Here is a 16,034-nt window from a genome sequence, read left to right as displayed (position 1 = left end):
AGACCCAGGGTGTACCAATGCCCTGGGTACCTTAGTACCATATTCTAGGGACTTACAAAGGTACGCCAGTATGCCAATTGTGGGGTGTACAAAGCACTTACTAAACCAATTTAGGGGAGAGAGCACTGACACTGTGGTCCTGGTTAGCAGGATCCCAGTGAACTACAGTCAGAACACACTGACACCAGGCAAAAAGTAGGGGCAGCCATGTCAGAAAGATCCTTCTTTCCTACATACAATGCCTACTCAGCGCCTCCTGTCTAGTGCAGCATGCAGCACATACTCAGTGCCTCCTGTCTAGTGCAGCATGCAGCGCATACTCAGCGCCTCCTGTCTAGTGCAGTATGCAGCACATACTCAGCACCTCCTGTCTAGTGCAGCATGCAGCACATACTCAGCGCCTCCTGTCTAGTGCATCATGCAGCGCATACTCAGCGCCTCCTGTCTAGTGCAGTATGCAGCACATACTCTGCACCTCCTGTCTAGTGCAGCATGCAGCACATACTCAGCGCCTCCTGTCTAGTGCATCATGCAGCGCATACTCAGCGCCTCCTGTCTAGTGCAGTATGCAGCACATACTCAGCACCTCCTGTCTAGTGCAGCATGCAGCACATACTCAGCGCCTCCTGTCTAGTGCAGCATGCAGCGCATACTCAGCGCCTCCTGTCTAGTGCAGTATGCAGCACATACTCAGCGCCTCCTGTCTAGTGCAGCATGCAGCACATACTCAGCGCCTCCTGTCTAGTGCAGCATGCAGCGCATACTCAGCGCCTCCTGTCTAGTGCAGTATGCAGCACATACTCAGCACCTCCTGTCTAGTGCAGCATGCAGCACATATTCAGCGCCTCCTGCCTAGTGCAGCATGCAGCACATACTCAGCGCCTCCTGTCTAGTGCAGCATGCAGCACATACTCAGCGCCTCCTGTCTAGTGCAGAATGCTGCACATACTCAGCGCCTCCTGTCTAGTGCAGCATGCAGCACATACTCAGCGCCTCCTGTCTAGTGCAGCATGCAGCACATACTCAGCACCTCCTGTCTAGTGCAGCATACAGCACATACTCAGCGCCTCCTGTCTAGTGTAGCATGCAGCACATACTCAGCGCCTCCTGTCTAGTGTAGCATGCAGCACATACTCAGCGCCTCCTGTCTAGTGCAGCATGCAGCACATACTCAGAGCCTCCTGTCTAGTGCAGCATGCTGCACATACTCGGCGCCTCCTGTCTAGTGCAGCATGCAGCACATACTCAGCACCTCCAGTCTAGTGCAGCATGCAGCACATACTCAGTGCCTCCTGTCTAGTGCAGCATGCAGCACATACTCAGCGCCTCCTGTCTAGTGCAGCATGCAGCACATACTCAGCGCCTCCTGTCTAGTGCAGCATGCAGCACATACTCAGCGCCTCCTGTCTAGTACAGCATGCAGCACATACTCAACGCCTCCTGTCTAGTGCAGCATGCAGCACATACTCAACGCCTCCTGTCTAGTGCAGCATGCAGCACATACTCAACGCCTCCTGTCTAGTGCAGCATGCAGCACATACTCAGCGCCTCCTGTCTAGTGCAGCATGCAGCACATACTCAGCGCCTCCTGTCTAGTGCAGCATGCAGTACATACTCAGCGCCTCCTGTCTAGTGCAGCATGCAGCACATACTCAGTACCTTCTGTCTAGTACAGCATGCAGCACATACTCAGCGCCTCCTGTCTAGTGCAGCATGCAGCACATACTCAGCGCCTCCTGTCTAGTGCAGCATGCAGCACATACTCAGTTTGAGTTTGAGTTTAAAAGTATTTGTAGAGCGCACTTTCACCAGCGGTTTCATGTGCAGCATGCAGCACATACTCAGCGCCTCCTGTCTAGTGCAGCATGCAGCACATACTCAGCGCCTCCTGTCTAGTGCAGCATGCAGCACATACTCAGCGCCTCCTGTCTACTCAGCGCCTCCTGTCTAGTACAGCATGCAGCACATAGTGCACATGCTCTGGTGCAGTATGCAGTGCCTATGCTCACCATCACCAGTGAGTGAGTGAATTTACAGGAACATGCATCAAACATGCCTTTTGCGATTCCATATTAGCGAAAAATAAGGATTCTCAAATAAGGAAGCGCAAATGCCTATGCATGTAGATTCCTACATATTCCTTAATTGCGACTCGCAAATTGCGAGTCGCAATTAAGGAATGGCTCCCCATTCATTCCTATGGGCCTGCAGGTCCAAGGGAATGAATGGGCGATTGCGTGCACAATTTGCGAATACCAATAGGTACTCGCAAATTGCGCATGCAATTTCAAGGGTGCAAGGGTGTCAAAATGACACCCTGTTGCACCCCTGAAATAGTGATGTGCACCCATGTTGCACACACGCATGCCCCAAGGGCATGTGTGTGCGCAACATGAAACTTTGAACAATGCACTAAAGTGCATTCTTCAAAGTTTTTGCAAATTACCATCAAGTTCAACTTCATGGTAATTTGCACCCCCTATTAGCGAAATCGCTATTCTAAAGTGGTTCTTGCATTGCATTTAAGGCATCGCAAATTGCGTTTCCTTAAATGCAATCGCAGTTTGAGAAATCGCAAATTATTGAGTGCTTTGAACCTTAATGCATCGCAAATGCCCTTTTTGCGGGCTCAAACTGACGATTTTTGTGAATCGCAACGTTTGCGCTTGCAAAAATGGTTGATGCATGTGCCCAAAAGTCCTTTATTTGGTCTTTCACCACAATAAAGCACACAATAAAATATATAAAATCTGCCAATTACAAAAGTGAAAAATACAGTGTTTTTCCAATAGATGAATTCATTGTTGAATTGTACAGTGTTAGTGCAAATTTACAGTCCCGTTTATAACCTTATTTGCTTAATTAGTGTCCACTTTTCGAAGGAGGTTACCAATCAATGTGAGTAGCTTTACCCCTCAGCAGATTAGAATGTTTGATGAGCCCCCCATCCAGCAGTTTACAGCCTGCCTGCAGGTACGAATATTTAGTTCATTTAAAATCGGTTTTAAGAGAATCATTCTTGCGTCTTGAACAATAGGGCAGATGCACATCAGGTGGCATATGGATTCTTTATGGCATCCGCATAAGCGATAGTTTTCGTCTTGATGTTTGCCTTTCCAAGTTGGTAACAAGTCCTTAGAGTCATGTTCTCCTAATCGGTACAGCATAAACCTCTTTTTTAGTTCAAGTTGGAAGTGTGCTGCTAAATAAGCTTGAGGTTTGAATTTTGAGTAAGAATTTATTACCGACCAGGCATGTCGACATTTAACTAATGTTTTTTGTCTTCCAAAATGGGCAGTTTCTTTGCAGTGACATTGCACACTCTGGTAAATGCTTCCCTTTCCACCTTGCTGTTCCATGCCTCGTGAATTTCTAATTCCACCAGAGCTGATCTCAAGTATTCGCCCCATGTGTTGGATGATTTCTGATCGAACTGGGCCTTTATTTCTGCACAGCATAAATTGTTCAGGGATCCGGGTTCTGAGGAAGGAGCAAAATTTCCAACACAGTTTCACGAAAATGGTTTTTCTCTGGTATTTCTGGTTCTGGAGGCTGAATTCCAAGCGGATCTGTGCAGGTGATGCGGCTTTTGGGAGATTGTACACCTTAGTCTGGAGCTCATTAAAAATGTCAATTTCCCGACCGTGCTATATTTCTAAGCCGTATGCCAGTGTAGGTAGTAACCAGTGTATTGCAGTGCATACTACCCATGTTCATCTCCCCATACACGACTGCTCACGACACCTTTCTACCTTTTTAATCTGATTGTTGAATCCCTGTTGCTTTTCTACTCACAGCGAAGCTCCTGTTCTCATCCAGTTTCCTCATGTTTTTGCTGATGCTGATTCTTTTGGGCAAAGGATTCACTGTCACCAGGTAAGGAAGAGACATGTACCTCTTCTGTGAGTGGGGAAAGCATGCACTGCTCTGTACTTCTTTGTGTACAAGGTAAGCTTGCACTGCTGCCTCTGTTGTACCTCTGTGTGAGCAAGCCTGCACTGCTCCTGCCTCTGCTGTACATCTTTGTGTATGAGGGAGGCCTGCACCAATGCTGCCTCTGCTGTAGCTCTGTGGGAGGAAGCTTGCACTGCTCCTGCCTCTGCTGTACATCTTTGTTTACGAGGGAAGCTTACACTGCTGCTGCCTCTGATACACCTCTGTGTGAGGAAGCTTGCGCTGCTGCTGCCTCTGCTATACCTCTGTATGAGGAAGCTTGCAATGCTCTGTACCTCTTTGTGTACAAGGGAAGCTTGCACTGCTGCCTCTGCTGTACCTCTGTTTGATGAAACTTGCACTGCACCTGCCACTGTGTACCTGTTTGTTGCATATGATGGAAGCTTGCACTGCTGCTGCCTCTGCCGTACCTCCGTGTGAGGAAGCTTGCACTGCTGCCTCTGCTGTACCTCTGTGTGAGTGAAGCTTGCACTGCCCCTGATTACTCTCTGTTCCCTATGATCACACTCTGTCCCTCACAAGGGTCAGAGTCCCCTGGATCCTTAAACTCTATCTTCCGATTTCCTTTCTTTAAACTCTTTGTCTTCTCTCCCTCCATTGTTCCTTTGATCTTGCTACCAGGTTTTGTCTCCTTCTATGTAAGTAGAATCCTTTTTGATCCGCTGTCTCTCCTCCAACAGGGGACGCATCAGCCGCATGGGCTCCATCAAGCTGTCGGTCTACATGACGCTGTACACCATGACGCACACAGTGCTGTTCATTCACGAGGCCCAGGTGAGGAAGGGTATCTATCTATGTTAGTGGCAAGATCTCAGTGAGTTAGAGGGAATCTCTATGTAACCATGGGTTACCAGATTAATCCCTGTCAACAGGGTTACAATGTTGCACCCTTGACTTCTGTATTATTATGGTCTGGCTGGGCAGCGCAGCTGTTGCCATACAATTAAGTGAGCATCACTAGAGAGGGGCTGTGGCTCCGCCCACATGTTGGGAGCTAGGAGTACATGTTTCAATTGGGCAGAAGTTGTATGCTTTCACACAAAAAGTGCCAGCTCTCCCTGAAGCTGTGATCATTTTGTTTATTTATCCAGCCGGCTGAGCTTGAACGTTAAGCACAGATGGGAGGAGGGTAATCATTAACCTACATGGATTTTTAGGTCTGGTTTGAAAGTGCAATTGACACCTGACCTTTTAAAATACACCAATGTTATGCTGCAGTCTATGCTTCCACACAAATTCATAATCATTGCCATGCTTTTTACTTGTAATGCTTCACAATACCATACAATATTCCTTTAAAGACAGACCTTTTTGGCATTGCCAATGATTATTTACATTTTTTTAAGGTGTGTTAGTGTTGGTGGTATAGATGACGTGAACCAGGAATACAAATCTCAGGTTGCAATAGTTACTAAAGGAAAATCCAAACTTAGAAAAGGGTGTCCCTAATGTCATGGCGTCTACTGGTAATCTTAATTGTAAGTCTCAGATCATAGGTATACATTTTTCTTCAGGGCTGACTCAGCCCCTTATCAAAATAAGGTTCATAAATTGAATATCATTGTATTGCTTCTAGGAACACCTGTTAATTAAAGTACTAAGTAATTATAAAAATGTAGTACCACACACGAAAAATAAATACATTGTTAATATTAATTGTATCTTCATGCTCCCGTTTCTGTTTCTTTCTCCTTCTCTCTCCTACTCCCCATTTTCCCCCTCTACTGTTCCCCGCTTCTTTTGCCCTTGCCCCTGTCTCTTGGGTTTCTGCCCCGGGACAGTTTTTTGACCCAGCACAGGTGCTGTACACCTACGAGTCCCCTGCAGGATATGGCAATATTGCCCTGCAGTTCATCGCCTACATCTGGTTCTGCTACGCCATCCTCATCACGCTGAAGCAGTACCCAGAGAAACAGGCCTTCTACGTACCCTTTTTTGCTGCTTACACGCTCTGGTATGTGGTGGGGCAACAGGGGATTGGGGGCTGTCTGGTCAGGACGAGAAACTCTCTCATCATGTCAGTGCCTGAGTGCTTCTTATCTGATTTCCCTGCAGTCCCTACTCCACTGCTTTGGTGGGGAGTACCTCTTCTATCTTTGTGGTATAGTCTAGAAGTATTTCTTCCCTTTCTAAAGCTTCCCTCTTCCTCCCTGCCACTGGAAGGCCTCTTAGAAGTGCATAGTAGGAGAGAGTAGAGACTGGAAGATGTGTGTCTGTGTGTGGGGGTGGTTGTGTGTGTGTGTGTGGGTGTGGGTCTATGGTTGTGTTTGTGCATGTATATATGAATTATACTTTTCACAGTGAAGATAAATCCTTTATGAACCAGTGTGAGGGCATCATCATCGAATTAATGTTTTGAAATAGTTCACATCATGGCCTGTAAAACCATTAGGCAAGACCTCAATCCTCAAACATTTTGAGTGAAACTCATACATTTGGATGTCGGGTTGAGCTCTCAATCACAGCAGCATAAATGCCACATCTTGTAGGATAAGCTAAAACCTGGAATCTAAAAATGTCTCAGTTCATAGCTGTGCTGTGTGCGAAGCAGCTCTTTGAAGCTGTAGCAGCTTCCAGAGGCAGCACCACGGCTGGCCTCCCACTGATCCCCTCAGGTGATGGGAGGACACGTTTGGGTGCTGCACAAATATTTTTGTTTTTGTATGCCTTGAATGAGGTTCGGGTGTCACTCCATTCATTTTACATGTATTTTTGTGATTTTTTTTGTCTTTTCACTGAGATGACTCTCTGTGTATTGATAGCCATTCAAGGTTGTGTGACATCTTGATGCTTACTTCTCACTCTTGAGAATTACAAGATTTTAGAGCTGATTAGTAGCGCATTGAATTTGTTTTGAGCCTTTTTTTAAACCAACCAGTTAATAGGGGAGCTCAAAGCAGTTCACCATAGGCCTTTCCTAACCTCCTTCCTCCAGAGGTATTGTCTAATCTCCTCCCTCCAAAGGTCTTGTCTAATCTCCTCTCTCCAGAGGTCTTCTCTAATTTCCTCCCTCCAGAGGACTCCTCTAATCTCCTCACTCCAGAGGTCTTCTCTAATCTCCTCTCTCCAGAGGTCTTCTCTAATCTCTTCCCTCCAGAGATTTAATCTAACCACCTCCCTCCAGAGGCCATCTCTAATCTCCTCCCTCCAGAGGTCTTCTATAATCTCCTCCCTCCAGAGGCCTTCTCTAATCTCCTCCCTCCAGAGGCCTTCTCTAATCTCCTCCCTCCAGAGGTCTTCTCTAATCTCCTCCCTCCAGGGTAAACAGTCTAAATATCGAGTTGGAAATATCGTAGGGACATAATATCGAAGTCAAGAATATCGACGACTAGAATATCGACCTGAAGGTAAGAAATATTGCTTTTGGTAATATCGAAGTTACTAATATTGATATTAATATTAGTGTTATGTCTTTTAATATGTATTTAATATGTTTGTTTTTATATTTTTTGTTAATTATTGTACTAGTTTTATAATATATATATTACATTTTTAGAAGTTACTAATAATTTTTTTAAGTTAATTGTGCGTTTTAGCACCCTATCGGGATGTGAGTTTAAGAGGGAATAGGGTGGGAAGTAATTTAATTATAGTAAATTAATTATGTAATTTTTATTTATTGGTATTGATAATTAATTGTATGTTAAATAATTAATTGGTAATTATTTTTTATTAATTGATAATTAATTTTTATTAATTGATTAATTGGTAATTATATTAAGTGCATTAATGTATTATTGAAGTGTGTTGTGAGGTTATAGGGCAATAGGGTGGAAAGTAATTTAATTTTAATTAGGCGGCCGATTCCGATCCGGGTCGGAAGGGCACCGAACACAATGCGGCCGGAAAAATTACGAGCCGTACGCGTGTTTTCCACCCGACTCGTACAGCTGTACGAGCGGGCAAGTACGATGCGAGCTACGTGAAATTCACCAACTGAGTCGTTTCCGGGTCCGAACCGCTCCGTACGTCTCGGTCGGAAGCTAACCGTGGCATGCAATGGATGCGATATACGACCGAGCCAGTACGATGCACGCGTCGGACAGCCTAGGCGAGCCGGAGTGTCCTGCTCGCAAAACGTCCGGGTGGTTGACTTTGGGGATCCGCGTCGGACCCTCTGTCACCCGCAGCCCTACGACTGGGACACATGGGGAGACCCAAGGGTCCCCCCAACACAGGCATGTACGTTGCGGCTGGCACCGAGGCGTACCCACTGTCGGGGGCGCCCTTGCGCGAGACGTACCCATTCAGTTAATGGGAGCCCATGTACGCGTCGAAAGACCGGCTCCTATTGACTTCTATGGGAGACCGACCGAACCGAGTCTGGCAGCATACGGTCGCATCGTACTTGCTCGGTCGGTCTGCAGGACTCCGGCTCGGTCGGAAAACACTCCGGATCTGGCTCGGTCGGAGTGCTTTCCGACCCGGATCGGAATTGGCACCAAAGTAATTATTTATTTTAGTGTTGAATATTGATAATTAATTTATTGTTAATTATTAATTGGTAATAGCTTTTTACTAGTTAATATTTTTGGGGAAATGAATTTATTGTTCATTAATTAATAATTGGTAATTACATTTGATTAATTATGATTTATTGGTATTGGTCAATAATTAATTGTTAATTATTATTAATTGCTAAATGTTTTTTTAATAATTATTGTTTTTTGGTATTGAAAATTAATTATTTTTTATTTCATTATTATTTGGTAATACAATGTTAACAATTATTAATTAATTGTATTTAACATCAATTTAATTGTTAATTAATTATTAATTGGTAATTTTTTTAAAGTAATTATTTATTGGTAGTGTTAATTAATTTATTGTAATTTAATAATTAAATTATTATTATTTCAACCCCTACGCTATCCAACACTTTCCCTACTGTTGCACTCTCTGGAGTTGGAATAGTAATTTTAACTCCTACACTATCTAACACCTTCCCTACTGTTGCACCCTCTGGGGTTGGAATAGTGATTTTAACCCCTATGCTATCCAACACTTTCCCGACTGTTGCACTCTCTGGAGTTGGAATAGTAATTTTTACCCCTACGCTATCCAATATTTACTGTTTTAGTTAATGTATTGTATAATTTATTTAAAAAAATCTTTTTACAATTTGTTATATATAATTTTTATATTTTTTATTTATAATATTGTTGTATGTGTATGTATGTATTTATAATTTATCAAATGTTTTTTAACAATTATTAATTAATTGTAAATATTATTAAGTAGGTATATATATTATATTTTATATGTATATGTTTATTTATTTTTTACATGATATGTATTACTTATAATTTTAAACATATTTTTAACTATGTTTATTTTAATTATATGTATTATTTATTTAATTTTTCATTAATTTTAAACATTTAAAAAAAACAATATTTTTAAAAACAATATTTTTGACAACAATATTTTTTCCCTGATATTTTTGTACTTACCATAATGTAGATAGGACTTCGATATTTTTGACATCGATATTACGCCTCCGATATTTTTGACGTCGATATTTTTGACGTCGATATTCTGTCAGACATTACCCTCCAGAGTCCTTCATTAATCTCCTCCCTCCAGGGGTCTTCGCTAATCTCCTCCATCCAGAGGTCTTCTTTAATCTCCTCCAACCAGAGGTCTTCTCTAATCTCCTCCCTCCAGAGGCCTTCTCTAATCTCCTCCCTCCAGAAGTTTTCTCTAATCTCCTCCCTCCAGTGGCCTTCTCTAATCTCCTCCCTCCAGAGGTTTTCTCTAATCTCCTCCCTCCAGAGGCCATCTCTAATCTCCTCCCTCCAGAGGTCTTCACTAAATTCTGCCCCAACAGGTCTTCACTAAACCCCACTCTCCAGATGTCTTCTGTGATGTCTTCTCTAAGGTCCGCCCTAATAAATCTTCTCTGAGGGCTTCTCTAAACTCCACCCTCAAACTGCTTTCTCTAAACTGTGCCTTCCAGGCGCCTTCTCTAAACTCCGCCCTCAGCTTCCTTCTCTAAGCTCAACCCTACAGAGTTCTTCTTCAAGCCTTTTCTAAACTGTGCCCTCCAGAGGTCTTTTCTAAGCTCTGATCTTAAGAGCTTTTCTCTAAACTCCGCCCTCAAGAGGCCTTCTGTAAGCTCCACCCTCCAGAGTTCTTCTTTAAGCTCTGATCATCAGAGCTATTCTCTAAACTCTGCCCTCCAGAGGCTTTCTAAAGCTCCTTCCTCCAGAGGTCTTCTCTAATCTCCTCCCTCCAGAGGCCTTCTAAACCTCCTCCCTCCAGAGATCTTCTCTAATCACCTCCCTCCAGAGGTCTTCTCTAATCTCTATTCCCTCCAGAGGTAATCTCCTCCCTCCATCGCCTTCCCTAATCTCCTCCCTCCAGGTGTCTTCTCTAAACTCTGCCCCAAGAGATATTCACTAAGCTCCACTCTCCAGATGTCTTCTCTGATGTCTTCTGTAAGGTCCGCCCTCAGCAATCGTCTCTGAGGGCTTCTCTAAGCTCCTACCTCCAGCTGCCTTCTCTAAGCACCGCCCTCCAGAGTTCTTCTCTAAGCTCCGCCATCCAGACGCCTTCTTTAAGCTACACCCGCCAGAGGCCCTATGTAAACTGCACCCCCATACGCCTTCTCTAAACTCTGCCCTCAAACTACCTCCTCTAAGCTTCTCCCTCCAGACGCCTTCTCTTTACTCTGCCCTCAGATCCATTCTCTAAACTCTGCCCTCCAGAGTTCTTCTCTAAGCCTTCTCTAAGTTGTGCCCTCCAGAGGCCTTCTCTAAACTGCACCCTCGAGAGTTCTTCTCTAAGCTCTGATCTTCAGGGCTATTTTCTAATCTCCGTCCTCCAGAGTTCTTCTCTAAACTCTGATCTCCAGAGCTATTTTCTGATCTCTGCCCTCCAGAGGTCTTGTCTAAGGTCCACCCCAAGAGGGCGTCACTAAGCTCTGCCCTCAGGAGGTTTTCTCTAACTTCTGATCTCCAGAGCTATTCTCTAAGCTCTTATCTCCAGAGGTCTTCTCTAAGCTTCACCCTCTAGAGGTCTTGTCTAACGTTCATCCCAAGAGCGGTTCACTAAGCTGTGTCCCAGATGCCTTCCGTAAGCTTCACCTTACAGAAGTCTTCTCTGAGGTTTTCTCTAAACTCTGCTTTCCAGATTCTTTCTATAAACTCCACCCTCCAGATGCCTACTCTAACCTCTGCTCTCAAGAGGTCTTCTCTAACCTCTGACTCTGTTCTCCAGAGATCTTTTCTATTCTCTGACTCTGATCTCCCTAGGTCTTCTCTAACTTCCGCTCTCCAGAGGTATTCTCTAACCTCTGATCTTCAGAGGTCTTCTCTAACCTCTGATCTTCAGAGGTCTTCTCTAAGCTCTGATTTCCAGAGGTATTCTCTGAGCTCTAAGCAGGACCAAGAGAAATTGGTCAACTCTTTAGACTTTACATCTCATCCTCTCACACATCTAGGTTTGTTCAAATACAACCTCCCTAAAAGTTATCAAAAAGCCTTAGCACCAATACCTGAAAACTTTCAAAAATGGTCTGGTGCATAGAAATGATGTAATAATTGTCCAGCTACAAAGGTCATTCGAAAAATATCTTCCAAAGACTAGGCTGTTGCTGCTCTCTGTCATTTATGCCTCTGCCTCTGTATCGCCAGGAGCACAGAGCCTGTGGGCAGACTGACTGCCTACCAAGGTAGATGTCAGATGGTCCATTGGACTTTTAGGGGCCCATTAGGATGGCGGGTGGATCGCCCCCGTCGTGCCAGCGGTAGACACCGGCGGGGGCGATCCGCCCTCCGTCCACACAGCAAAGACCCCTGCCATATTATAATGGCTGGGGGTCCGCGGCGGATGGAAAGACCGTCCCCCGCTTTTCCGCCGGTCGACTCGTTGACTGGCAGAAAAAGTGCCTGCTGATGGTGGCGGTATCTGAAAGACACCGCCATCCATATTACAAGGCTGGCAGTCGTATGCGCTGCCATGGAAAGGCATACAGTCTTTGCTTTGGGGGCCCGTTGCGGGCCCCCAAGGTGAAGGGGGGAGAGGGGGTGCACATGGGGGGTACCTATGGTACCCCCCTCATTGCCATGCACTACGTGGCAAGCACCACGTGGTGCCTGCCGTGTAGTGCATGGCAATGATGTGCACAGTCCTTTTCCATTGCAGGCGGGTCTGCAGCCACCAGATCCAGCTGCAATGGAAAAGGCACAGATTACTCCCGCCAGTGTGGCAGGCGCATCCTAATGTGCATGGCGGGACTGCCGCAGCTTTGGCGGGCGGTCCCACGCTCCGTTACAGTGTTGGGCGGACTATGTCCGCCCGCCATCATAATAGGCCCCTACCTATCCAGTGAAATGCTACAAATTTTTACCAAAACCGAATAGAAGCTGAGTTGATCCTTACCTGAAGACTTCACCTTGGAAATAATATGTGCTAAAATATTGTGCACCAATCAGGTTTCAGATGAGGCTGCAGTGAGACTGACATTCTCCAGGTGTCTCACCAGTGCCTATGTCATAAAAGAATACATGCCGGGATCCAAATGTTAATCAGAAGTCTGACGGCGCCACTGTTATTTTCTCATCTTTCTCTTTCTCCTCCGTTCCCCACATCTCTTCATCTTGCTCCGGGTAAAAGTCTAATGATTAAAAATAAATTTTGGTCTGCCAAAAAAGAGTGCTGGTAGGCCCCACCGGCAACCACTGGCTCAAATTAAGCACTGCACCTCACATCCAGGACCACGGAGAGGTTTGTCTGCTCCTCCTGCAAGACTGCTCAGTGTTGTGTGGTATGTGGGACCACAAGATTCCTCGGCACATCATGCAGCTGAGCTGTGAGAAGGAATGAATGGTTCTTCAGTGGTTCCCTGTGCTGCTACAGGACAGTGCAATGCTGGCAAAGATTTATGACTCAAAGTTTCCTCAAGATTCCATAAAGAGTGGGTTCCCCAAAAATGTATCTTTTCCCATCAGCATATTGATGAAGGCCTGAGGAGAGCAGATAAGAAGCTTGAACATATCCATCTATCAATACACTTATGACAGTCGGCTTCAGCATGGGGTAACAAGAGAACACTGACTGCCCATGTACAAGCCAGAGCTAAAAGTCTCATCAATATATGATGCAGAACCTTCAAAGGAACGGGTATCTACTCCTCTCCTCTTTGCCATCCAACCCCTTTGTTTAGTACTGGATGTCGCACGTATTGAGTTTAGAATCTCTCCAATCCATCATTGTCGTGAAATTACTTGTTGTCGTTTTCTGAACAGATGCATGCAGACTGACCTCATAGTTGAAAGTGTAGTGAAGGACACACTTCTGAGACTCACCTGCTTGAAGAACATCTCCACCCCGTGTCAAACACTTGCACTGAGGTGCAGCCCTTGGTCATCTTCAGACTGGACTAAGACAGCGCCTAAAACAAGATCTTCACCACTGAAGAGCGCTGAGCCGATGACATGTCGCCTCCTCACCCACTGACTTAGGGCCATGTTTAATCCTAAGCTTCTTGTAGAGCCAGACACATCTTCGTCTATCTGTGGTTTTCTCTCCTTGTGTCCTGTCTCCTATTGACTTGCGACTCGTGTTTGCCTTGCAGGTTCTTCGCTGTTCCTGTGATGGCGCTGATTGCAAACTTTGGAATTCCCAAGTGGGCGCGAGAGAAGATTGTGAACGGTATCCAGCTGGGCATCCACCTGTACGCGCACGCTGTCTTCTTGGTGAGTGGCAGAGCGGTGAATGTGAGTACACTACGCAAAGCACACTGCTCCTCCTGTAAAGAGTGACGCAAGCAGAAGTTTAAATACTTTCTTCACCATCAAGATGTCGTTTGTGCTGGTGCTGTGAGGCGTCTCTGAGTAGGGTCTGCTCCTACCACGGTGCGTCTAGTAGTCCAACCCAAACTTCACCAAGGTCAGGCAGCAAGCGGTATCTGAGATACCGCTGCCTTACCTTGGGTTACACGACTAGACACAGGCACAGTGGGTGTCTGAACAAGAGTGGATAGATCCGCAGATCTTACCTCCTGTGTATCTCACACATAGTCAGTGGCCTGTACAAGACATTGACGCCATCTTTGGTCCAAAGGGTGGGTGAAGTTTTTAGGGGTTGGTGAAACTTTCTCTCAAGTGAACTTCTTCTCTTCCTCCATCTTCAACATGTAGAAAGTTGAGGAAAAGGATCGCCTTGTAGCATGCCAGATAATGTTTGCGCCATTTCTTTTTTAATATCTGTGTTTTCTAAATTTGTGCACATTAAACATATTCAATCTTTATTTGGCAAGTAATCTGTTTTCTTTCACATTCTTAACTTCTCACTTGTCTGAAAATGCACATTAACTCTTTAAGATTAACATGAGTGTAAGTTATTCCCCGAAATTCAAGCTGTCAGCTGAGTAATCACAATCAATATCTTGACGTTGTCGGAAACATACTGCCTAAAATACATATTCTGTTATCATGATAAAGTCTGTGCCAGGTTCGAACTCTAAAAAACCATAAAACCTGAAGAAGGAATTAGAAAAAAATAACAGCTGATAATATGGTCAGTGGGCAATCAAAGGTGATTATTGGGGCCGGCTTTGCTTTCAGCGCTTATCAGAACTGTTTGTCTTCCACTTCAGCGGGGTCCAGGAGCCCCCCACCTCCCGCCACCCCTCGCTCCTTCCTCTACTTGTGATCCAAGCAAGGTTTTAAGCTTCATCCTCTAAGCAGAGCAAAGGTCACTTCAGTTGTGTCCCACAAATCTCTCCACTGGCTCTGGGTGCACACATGATCAAATTCAAACTCCTATGCATGGTCTTCAAATCTTTGGAGGGAATGGGTACGCAATACTTCCAAAACCTTTCCTTGATTTTCACATGGATCAGGTGAAGCAAACATGGTTGTCCAAAACAGATTGTGTTAGACATATCATGGAATGGCGCTCAGTCAGAACTCTGAGAGTCTGTGGAACTCACTAATCCCGACCCTCAGATACCAGCCGCCCCCGCCCCCAAGTGCCTTTGAAGAAAAACCTGAAAACCAGCCTCTTTGAAGAGCTCTACCAAGCTGTTAGGTACCATGGACTACCCCGCTCTCTATTTAGAGGTGGGGACTCGTAAAGATCCCTCCCCAAGCCTGCAGAGACTGGAAGTACTCTTAAGAAATTCTGGAGGTGCAGAAATTGCTATTAATTTTAAATTCTGGAGATGAATCACCTTCTACTCGCAGACACTACTGGAGAAGCTTTCTTGTCTAAAAAAATATCTATTACTTGGAACTGGAGACATGTGACAAGGCAGTTCTTTCCAAATCAAAAAAATACATGTTAGAAGAAGTTCCATACTTTAAGGTTTTCAAACTTTGCAGTCTGTAGGCCAGATGTACTATTGTTCTGGTTTCAAAAAGGTGTCATAATTTGTGACCGGCCTTGTTGTGAACAGAATCTTGTTTTGCAAACTGACTTATGTACCAATAGGTTCAGTTTACACAACAAGAAATTAGATTGGTTACAGTCTGACCTGCCTAATGAATAATACTTAGGTTGGTGACAAACTGCAGCTCACTCAGAATGGCCACAGTCACCAGGGTGGTGCTTGCAAGGGTCTGCTGACAACCTTCCATGTGATTGATTTTAAGTAGACGGATTTTCTTAAAGAAAGCTTTGTTTCTAAAAAGGTTTTCTTTTGGTAGAAGTTGCATCTAGAGTTTGCAGTGGTTCTGTGGACCGCTGCCTGCTCACTCCTGAAACACGCACCCAGTTTGCTACAGAAGCCCTTTCCTTTTTGAGAGCTAGGTACCCCCCTGGCGTGGGGTATGGTAGCTTCTTCAAATGGTTTCCGACCAGACCTCTGGTTGCAGATCACTGATACATGTGATGTTCTGTATTTGCAAGGGATGCCCAAACCAAGCCCCTTAAAAAAGCAAATCGGTATCCAGTCGCAATCCCATTTTAAGAGGCAGTAAAACTTTACCAACTCCTAAAATGGGTTTCCTGCATGGCCAAAAATGTTTTCGCAGCTGCTGACTCTCAATCATAGTGTTTTCAACTGCAAAAAAGTTTTTTCTACATCGGCCCTGTGTCAAGATTACAAAGACTGCAAAGGTTTAAGTAAAAGT

At 44.9% G+C, this 16,034-nt stretch overlaps 1 protein-coding gene across 1 annotated transcript in view; it reads left to right on the top strand.

Annotated features, from left to right (window-relative positions):
- The window catches only part of TMEM145 (transmembrane protein 145), a 325,900-nt gene that overhangs the window by 278,772 nt on the left and 31,094 nt on the right, over positions 1-16,034 (top strand). The window contains exons 10-13 of the mRNA XM_085615577.1: positions 3,798-3,876; positions 4,635-4,728; positions 5,736-5,908; positions 13,535-13,655. Coding sequence (XP_085471703.1) covers positions 3,798-3,876; positions 4,635-4,728; positions 5,736-5,908; positions 13,535-13,655 — 467 coding nt within the window. The remainder of the gene's footprint in view (positions 1-3,797; positions 3,877-4,634; positions 4,729-5,735; positions 5,909-13,534; positions 13,656-16,034) is intronic.

The sequence above is a fragment of the Triturus cristatus genome, chromosome 7 (genome assembly GCF_964204655.1).
Source record: "Triturus cristatus chromosome 7, aTriCri1.1, whole genome shotgun sequence".
Classification (NCBI taxonomy): domain Eukaryota; kingdom Metazoa; phylum Chordata; class Amphibia; order Caudata; family Salamandridae; genus Triturus; species Triturus cristatus.
This window is presented reverse-complemented; position numbering and strand designations above follow the sequence as displayed.